At 44.6% G+C, this 9288-nt stretch overlaps 1 protein-coding gene across 1 annotated transcript in view; it reads right to left on the bottom strand.

Moving 5' to 3' along the window:
• Positions 1-9288, bottom strand: part of TTC23L (tetratricopeptide repeat domain 23-like) — a 50380-nt gene that overhangs the window by 17366 nt on the left and 23726 nt on the right. The window contains exons 4-5 of the mRNA XM_006875392.1: positions 4123-4279; positions 1932-2057 (exon numbers count right to left, since the gene is read on the bottom strand). Of these exons, the coding sequence (XP_006875454.1) occupies positions 1932-2057; positions 4123-4279 (283 nt within the window). The remainder of the gene's footprint in view (positions 1-1931; positions 2058-4122; positions 4280-9288) is intronic.

Raw genomic sequence — 9288 nt, 5'->3', positions numbered from 1 at the left:
AAAATGGACTTCCCCATACTGTTTGGTCACTAACAAACATAGCTCTCTATGGTATTATAGAAGGTGAGCTATGGACTCAGTTATAGCTGAGCTCTTCTACCAGTTAACATTGAGTGGCCTGGTGTGGCGCTGCAGGTTAATCCGCTGGGCTGCAAGGTGGGTTTGAACTGCAAGGTTAGGGGTTCAAACTCACCAGACACTCCTTGGAAACCCTAACAGGGTCACTATGAATGGGACTGATTTGAAGGCACTTAACAACAACAACAACCAACTACTAGCTATGCCACCTTGGGGTGCTTACATGGTGCCTTCATTTTCTTATTTGTAAAAGGAAAAGAATAAAAATGCCTACCTCATGAGCTTGTGGTAAGGGGTGAATGCCATAAATGATGTAAAGCACATACAACAGGATTTGGTAGGCAGTTATACTGAATGTACAGTATAACCTTTAAACAGTGCCTTCACAGAGTAGGTGCTCAGTAAACAGTGTACAATGGATAAAGCAAGGGAACAGAAGCATTTGTTCTGAAAAAGGAACTAGGCTATGTTTCATGCATGCACAAAACCTTAGTCACTGCCTGTGTGACAGCAGCTTTTAATTTATGGCCCTCTGGGCTTAGTCAAGAGTTTGATTTAGCTCAGGGTTCTGACATCTCCCCACAGTTCCCCACTTGACTTCTAGATCCATGGTCGTCTCAAGGAGGCAGACGTGACTGAGGCATTTCATTTACCATTCTATCATCTGCCTTGACATGCCAAGTCCTTACAGTTTTGGAAATAGAGTTCTTTCAAGGATGTAAAGATATTTGAAAAATCTAGGGAATAGTAAACCTTTTCTTATTTTTTCTTCTGATAATCTGATGGGCCTGCTCCCATTTCTAAATATTCTGGCTCTCAGAGGATCTGTAACTCAAATGCAGAACAGTTGAGTCTTGTTGTGGCTTGAAAAAATGCCATGAACTTTGCTTCCACATGGAATGTAATTGCTCTTGAAAATGCATTTATTGCAACTTCAAGAGTGTCCTCAGTGCCACTGAGCTGGACTACAGAAACAGCGGGGCGGGGTCTGCTGTACTGTGCTCAATAACAACCACAAAATAATTCTTTTGGAAAAGGCATGAGCTGTGCATAGCTTTCATGGGTCTCCAATTAATTGGCCTTATGAAGTACTCCTTCCTCATGTGTTAAGATGTTACATCAATGACAAAAGCAGGTGGCAATAGAAACAAAAAAACAGTGTAGCTCTACAATACACCTGAGAGGCAGTATGAAGGAGGGTTGCATCCCTAAGTGTATCACAAGATATGTTACTGTGGACAACTTGCTAACCCCAATTTCTGTTTCCTTGCTCACCCTAATAAGGTCATAATTGTACCAAGGACCTCCTGGCTGCTGTGCAGGCTCAGTGAGGCAGTGCACAAGGCTGCAAGTGCTGTGTCTAACCAAACTCACTATGGTCCAGTCGATGATGATGACTCAGTGTGACCTTACAGGACACAGCAGAACTGCTCCATGGGGTTCTGAACCCTGTAAACCTTCACAGAAGCAGGCAGCCTTATCTTTCTTCTGCAGAATGGGTGGGGGCCTTAACCCAGTGACCTTTTGGTCAGTAATGAAATGCTTCATAACCCTTATGCCACCAGGGCCCACCTGCCCAGTGTATACCCTTAGTAAGTAAGTGTCATCGAGTTCGTTCTTATAGACACCCTGTCTAAGAGGAGCGGCTGGTGGGTTTGAACTACCGGACCTTTTGGTTAGTAGCCCAATGCTTATCCTACAGCGCCACACCAGGACTAGCCTTGATGATTACCATTTGTGGGTCTACGTTCCCCTGTAAATCTCTCTCCCTTTTATAGAGAATACAGCAGAGCACTTCTGTAATGCCACACCTCATTCATAGCAATGTAAGCATCTCTAAGTCCAGTGCTTACCTTCCCAAAGCAACTGTTACATCTTTCTCTGAGACCTGTAATCCAGCAATGCTTCCCTTAGTTAGTTCTGTCAGCTCCTTCATGCTGCTGTCTGCCTTCTGCAGGTTGAAGTAGGCCTCTCTGCCAGTGAATTGGTCAAGGAAAATGCCAACCCCACCCACCAAGCCCCACAGCCAACAGAAGGGTCCCACAGGAAAATGGAGCACTATTTGAAAATGGGCTCTTAATGAGGGCCTCCAATCTCCAGCATCCGCTGTTACAAAAGGAAGAACTCTGTAAAAGTAGCCAGGCATTGGGGTCCTGTGGTGGCTGCCTGAGTCCAGGGCTGGGGTGGGTGACAGACCGCTGGAGGAATGATCAGAAATGGTAAATGACACTAGATTTCCTAAAGCAGCATCTTCTGATGACTGACAACAGTTACTCCTTTCTCCCAAGTTGGTTCCTATGAATACAAAAAGAGAAGAACCAATTCTGCTGAAAGGGACTTTCTAGGCCCTTTTGAAAGAAAATCCCCTAGTTTCCAAATATCTCTAGTTCCCTTTTTCACAGTAGCCCCCTGCTGAGGGGCTAACAGCAGACAGCCAGTCACAGCTCAGATTTTACAAGCTGATCATTAGTGGGGGAACAGGGAGGGGGGCAGGATGTGTAGGGATGAGAAACAGGGGACAGGAAGGCTCAAAGAGTGCTCAGAGTGATCCCTGCAACATGAAATGCCCTTGTTGGTGGTGTTGTGTGCTGTTGAGTTAATTCTGACTCGTTGTTAGGTACCATCAAGTCGGTACTGACTCATAGCGACCCTATGCACAACAGAACGAAACACTGCCCGATCCTGGGCCAACCTCACAATTGTTGTCACGCTTGAGCCCATTGATGCTGCCAATTTGCCAATCCATCTCATTGGGGGGTCTTCCTCTTTTTCTCTGACCCTCCACCTTACCAAACATGATATCCCTCTCCAGTGACTGGTCCCTCCTGACAATATGTCTGAAGTATGAGAGACAAAGTTTGTCCATCCTGGCCTCCAAGGAGCACTCTGGGTGCACTTCTTCCAAAACAGATCTGTTGGTTCTTTTGACAGCCCATGGTACTTTCAATATTCTCCAACACCATAACTCAAAAGCATCAATTCTTAAATTGTCTTCCTTATTGACTTATCTTCCTTATCTGACTCATAGTGGCCTTATAAGAAGGGTTTCCAACACTGTAAATCTTTACTGAAGCAGAAAGTTTCATTTTCTCCTGCAGCTGGTGAATTTGACCTGCTGACCTTGAACTTAGCAGCCCAGCAACCCAGGAGGCCACCAGGGTTTCTTTAAATGGCCTTACCAGTTTTCAAGTGGAGATGGCCCCCTAAGGCTGCCACCAGTCTTTGGAGGAGAGGCAAATTTAACAGTGCTCTTCAAGGGATAAGGAGAACTACTTTTATTTTGCTTGGCCTCCAGCCTCATGAGGGAATTCTGGTAGCATACTGTTTATGAGTTATTATGAACCTCAAGGTCAGCAGTTCAAAACTACCTGCCGTTCTGTAGAAAAAAGATAAGCTTTCTTCTCCCATAAAGATTTACAGCCTCAGAAACCCTATGCGGGACCAAAATGAGTCAAAACTGCCTCCACCATAAACCACCACCACCACTACCATCAGTTTCATGAGCAGTATTGTCAACAGCATTTCAGACAGACAGCATTATCATTACAATCACTTCAGGAGCTTTAAAGACTCAATGAGTACACACACCCTGATTCTATTCACGCAGAATCTCTGGGGTGGGGCCCAGTAATTGTTACAGTTCCCCACAGGATTATAGTTTTCAACCTTTAACAATGGTTTCCAAATAGCGGTGCACTGACTAACACGGGGCTTCAAATGGTGCTTTGAACCCATTTCCTCCCTTAATGCGCTACCACTAACCCTAGTCCTCATTCATCTCAAACCTGCCCCCACATCATTGCTAGTAGTGATTTTCTTGGGTGCCCAGTGAAGGGTAGAACAGACTTAGAAAACTTTCAACTGGCCAATTGGAGCTAGAGATGTGTCCCCAGGGTGACGCCTCCACTCTCAGCAGCTCTGAGAGCACACAGGACCCAGGTGTGTGGAGGGCTTGAGTCTTGGAGCAGAGTGTCAGTCAGGTTTTGGGTTTACTCACCCTTGTGTGGCCACAATGACCTAACCCCATAGGGCAGAGAAGGATATTGGTTCTGCAGGAGCCAGGCCACTCCCAGAGTGTAGTAGAGCATGACCAGAGTTTCCACAATTTCATTTTTCTCCTTGTTTGAGGTCGTGTTCACCTTCCAGGTCACCAGCGTGCTCCTGGCTGACTCAGCGTGTTTCTTGGCCTGAACTGGGAGGCCTGGGGAAGTTTCAGGGTGGGGGCAAGAAACAAAGATTAGAAAGATGTGATTCCAAGAAAGATACTCTTAGGAGGCAATAAGCTAGGATGTGTGATTATAGGGTCTGTGGGAATGGCTCCCAAAGCTGGCTCAGCATTGGAATTCTCAGGAGAGCTTGTTAAGATTATAGATTCCTCAGGCCTTCTGAGTTGGAATCTCACGATCAGTGGTGGGGAATGTCCAGCCCACGGGTTGTAGAAGACCTGTGAAATCATTTGGTCTGGCCTTGCCAAGGTAACCACATTTCTAGTCATCACATTGTTGTTGTTGTTGTTAAGTGCTGTCGAGTCGGTTCTGACCCACAGTGACCCTGTATAGGGTTTCCAAGAAGCGACTGATGAGTTTGAACTGCCAACCTTGAAGTTCAAACCAACTTTGCAGTCCAGCACATTAACCCACAGTGCCACACAGGGACTCCAAGTCTTTATATTAGGGGTGAGTTAATTAAGTGTTTGACCAAATATGTTGTTATTGTTAAGTGCCATTGAGTCAATTCTGACTCATAGCAACCCTGTATAGGGTTTCCGAGGAGCGACTGGTGAGTTCGAACCACCGACCTTCCGGTTCAAACTGGCCTTGTAGTCCAGTGCTTATCCCGTGATGCCACACTAGGACCAAATACTGCAGGAAAATTTTTAAGTTAATAATTTTGTATGGCCTGCAAATGATGTTATAAATTTTGGCAGAAAAAAGGTTCCCTGCCCCTGCTCTAGAGGAATGAGACCTGGAAGTTATATTTTTAACTAACTCCACAAGTGACTCTTAGGCGGCCATCCCTACATTAGCCAGTGGACTTCCGTGTGGAAACCACTGATAGAGACAGAAAGGGAAGTGGAGTGTCCCCTTCCCAGTTGTGATGCCAATGCCGTGGGACCTTTCCAATTCACAAAGCCGCTTCCGTGCCGCAAATGTACAATGGCAACAAGAATCACAAACACCCAGGACAGTGCAGGAAATAATGAGATTGTACTGTAGAGTGTTGTGCTTTAAAAGTCCTGGGAAAGTTGGTCTATAAATACAAGAGCTTATGAATGCAATTACTTCCATGTGGAAAGTTTTCCAATCCAAGATGAAGCCAGTGATACTAATTGGTCACATTCACATAAAAAGAATCCTGTTTCTAAATGCAATGAGGCCCCTCACTATGAAGGCAGAGGAAATGCCAAACCTCAGTTAGAGAAAACTAGTGTGTCCCCTGCTGGCCTTGTTTTCTAACTAAAGGATGTATTCCTGGGCACTTAGTGGAGCTGTTATTTGCCCAGTTAATAGAGGGAGACCTCGGAGTACTTCCTCAACCTTCAGCCTCACTGGTGTCTAGTGAGCCCTGATGGGGAAGGGGAAGCCTTGTGGAAAGAAAAAGCCTTTCAGAGGTTGCATCTCAGGAGTTAACCTCCTCCTTCCTGAAAACGGCACTGGCTGGTGTACACTTTCAGCCTTTTCTCTACAGGTACACAGGTTGACAAACAGACCCACTGCTGCCAAGTAGACCCAGTGTGCCCCTGTCCTGATGCCATATCCCTCCCTTCACACCCCCAGCCCCGTGTCCTACTCAGCTTGCACCGCCTTTGGTCCTAGGGACTTGGCTTTGCATCCTGGGTGCAGACAAGAAGCAATGTGGCTCACTTGGAGGTACTCTCGTCTTTTGATGCCTGAAGCCCTCATATGTTGCAAATATGTACCAGCTGGAAATTCTCCAGTAACTTGGCTCTCCTTTATAAAATTAAAAACAACACTAACAACAACAACAACAACAAATCCATTGCCACTGAGTTGACTGTAACTCATGGTGACCCCATATGTGACAGGCTGGAATGGAGCTCCACAGCATGTTTTTGGTTGTAAATGTTACGGGAACAGGCCTTTCTCCCACCGCATCAATGAGGGATTAAAGCCCCGAACTTTCCATTAGCAGCCAAGTGCAAACCATCTGCATCATCTCCTTTATAAACCTCTCTAACTGGTTCTTTAGGAGTCCTGGTGTGGCGCAGGTGGAGAAGCACTAGACTTTGGCAGTTCAAACTCACCAGTCACTCCTCGGAAACCTTATACAGGGTCGCAACAAGTCGGAACCGATTTGATGGCACTTAACAACGACAACTTTTTTTTTTTTTTAATGTGAAAGTGTTCTCTATTTCAAACCAACTGTTTCAAACCTGATAATATCATCTTCTGTCATCTGAAAAAGGAATGCATACAAGTAGAAAGTGGTACGCAAAAGTTTTGAGCCATGCTGAAAGTTTAGTTGTTTTCATTCGCTTTGTTATTTGAGCTTTTTCGATAAGATGAACAAAAACTTTGAAAAGATAATACATTTCACAATTAAGAGAACTCTTCAAAACCAGCAAAGAAATATAAATATTTCTAGAGAATCATCAAACATGCTGTTGTTGGTTTTGGAGCTATAGAGAGAGACAGCACTCTCATGTTCACCTTACTGTCTCCATCCCTTTGGTAGACTGTCTGCAAAGATGGTTGCCAACAGTTCCTCCCATTGCTGAACACAAGGTGGAAACAATTTCCTCTCCCCTGAAATCTGGGCTGGTCACGTGACTTGCTTTGGCAACTGAATGTGGTGCATGACTTCAGGCTTAGACCTCAAGCGTTCTGCTGCTTCTGATTTTGCCCTCTTGTGAGTCAGCTGCCATGTAAAGAAATCCAAATACCCTGCTAGAGAGATACTGGAAGATGAAAGACTGAATGAAGGATACACTCAGCCAACCCCCTGCTCAGGAGCCAGATACGTGAGTGAAGCTGTCTGGAATCCTCCAGCTCTGGTGGAGCCACTGCAGCCAAGATTAAGTGGAGCAAGACAAGTTGTCCATGCCAAACCCTGCTCAAATTACAGAAACAACTGATTCTTTACTAACTCTTCATCAGGGTTCTTTGTTCTCTGAGTCTGAGTGGTAAAAGTGGTTGTAAGTTTAGTCCATCCCGAGGCCAGGAAGAAAGGCTTGGTGACCCACTTCAGAAAATTCAGTCCCTGAAACCCTATGGATCACAGCTCTACTCTGACAGACATGGGGTCTACTCTGACAGACATGGGGTCCTGTGAGTTAGAATCTACTGAATGGCAACTGTGTTTTCTTTTTGTCTTCCTCTTCTATTACTGTGACTGTTCCCCACGATGTGTCTTACAGCTGCTTCCTCTTCTGCTCTTCTTCTCCTCAGAGGCATAATCAACTCCAAAACTTCAAACTTGGCCTCAGTGCTTATAATGGCCCCTTTCCCCTCTGAACCTCTTATCTCAAATATTCCTTCCTTGAAGTGTCTCCTTCTTGTCTCCCAAAGCCTGGCCCCACATTTCAACATGTCATAGTGGTTTCCTGTATTGCACTTCAAAATCAATGTACCATGAAAACAAAAGCAAAAAGAGTGGACCTATCATTCTTCTCCCCAGACCACTTACACTTCACGACCTACTTTTCTCTGAAAGTGGTACCTAACTTCTGGGGCCTGAAACTTAAGACTATTCTTTGGGTCTCACTTTTCTTTACTTCCTAATCGAATACCATGTCCTGCCAATTCTTCCTTCACAGTCTTTTTTAAATCAGCGTTTTTAAATAGGTAAGACATTTTCAACAAAACCCTGATGATGCAGTGGTTAAGCACTCAGCAGCCAACTGAAAGGGTGGTGGTTCTAATCCACCAACTGCTCCCTGGAAGAAAGCTGTGTTTTTTGTAAAGATTACAGCCTTGGGAACACAATGGGGCAGTTTTACTATGCATACATGGTGTTGCCATACGTTGGAATCAACTCAATGACAGCTAGCAACAAGAAGAGCATGTTCCAATATGTGTATGTACTAACTCCCTGTTGATAGCTTCTTAGGTTGTTTCCAGTCTCTGACTACAGCACACAATACTGCAAAGAAGACTCTTATCCACACGTCACTGAGACGTGTGCATTTAGAAAATATTCCCAGAAGTGAGGTTTCTAGTTTAAAGGATGAGTGTGTTTGCCCTTCAGAGATTCCTGAATCCTCACCTTCTCACCTAATCCCACTGTCCTAGCCTAGCTTGGGACCTAGATGGCTGAGACACGTCCTATTCTAGCTATTATTGCTACATTGGTCGCTATGGGTCGGAACCGACTCGATGGCACTTAACAACAACAACAACAATCTTTCCAAAACAACACTTGGTTTATTTTTTTTTCCTTCCCTGTCTACCAAATAAATGACAAATTCCTTAGTTTATATTTAAAACTTGCTATGGTCTGCGCATCTCCTGTGTTCCCTGTTCTCCGGGTTCATCTTGCCAGTCCTAGCCTTAGCCAGACAGCCTTCTTACAGTGTTTGGAACTTTCCTACCTCTTTGCCTTTGCCCACACTTTTCTCTTCATCAGAAATTCTGACCACCATTTCATTCTGTCCAAACCCTACTCATTTTTAAGGTCTTGTGTGCGAATGTCAGCTCCCACTTAAATCTGTCACATACCACCCAACTGCCACTCTACTTTCCCAATACACTTTATTTAAATCAATTATAGGGCATTTCTCTTATAATGTTTTACTTCTGTCTCCAGCTCTCTCACTGCTCCCACAGTAGGCTGTAAACTCATTGAGTGCAAAGACTGTGCCTTTTGTATCTTTTATTTCTCACAGCGCCTTTTCTAATATTTCACATGAAAATGCTTCTCACTAAATACTCACTGAGTGACTGGCTATTGGCAGAAAACAGCCTTTAGATTTGATCTCCATTCTCTGATGCTGGAAAAGGCTCAGAGAGAACTGAGGAAAGCAGGTTGGGCAACTGTAAAACATGCACATGTGCATTGAGGCATTAACCCACAGTGCCACACATAGACCATCAACAAAGAAGGCTGGCTCATAAAGTCTGCCCATTTTAGAGCAGATATAGAATTAATGACAAAAAAGAAACTAAGTGGAACTTAGCAAGCATTTCATTCCACTTGAACATGATGATTTTTCAAAGTCTTAGTAGTTTTACTCCATGGACCACAGAATTT

The sequence above is a fragment of the Chrysochloris asiatica genome, unplaced genomic scaffold (assembly GCF_000296735.1).
Source record: "Chrysochloris asiatica unplaced genomic scaffold, ChrAsi1.0 scaffold00324, whole genome shotgun sequence".
Lineage (NCBI taxonomy): Eukaryota > Metazoa > Chordata > Mammalia > Afrosoricida > Chrysochloridae > Chrysochloris > Chrysochloris asiatica.
The sequence above is the reverse complement of the archived record's forward strand: the minus strand, read 5'-3'. Positions and strand labels throughout refer to the sequence as shown.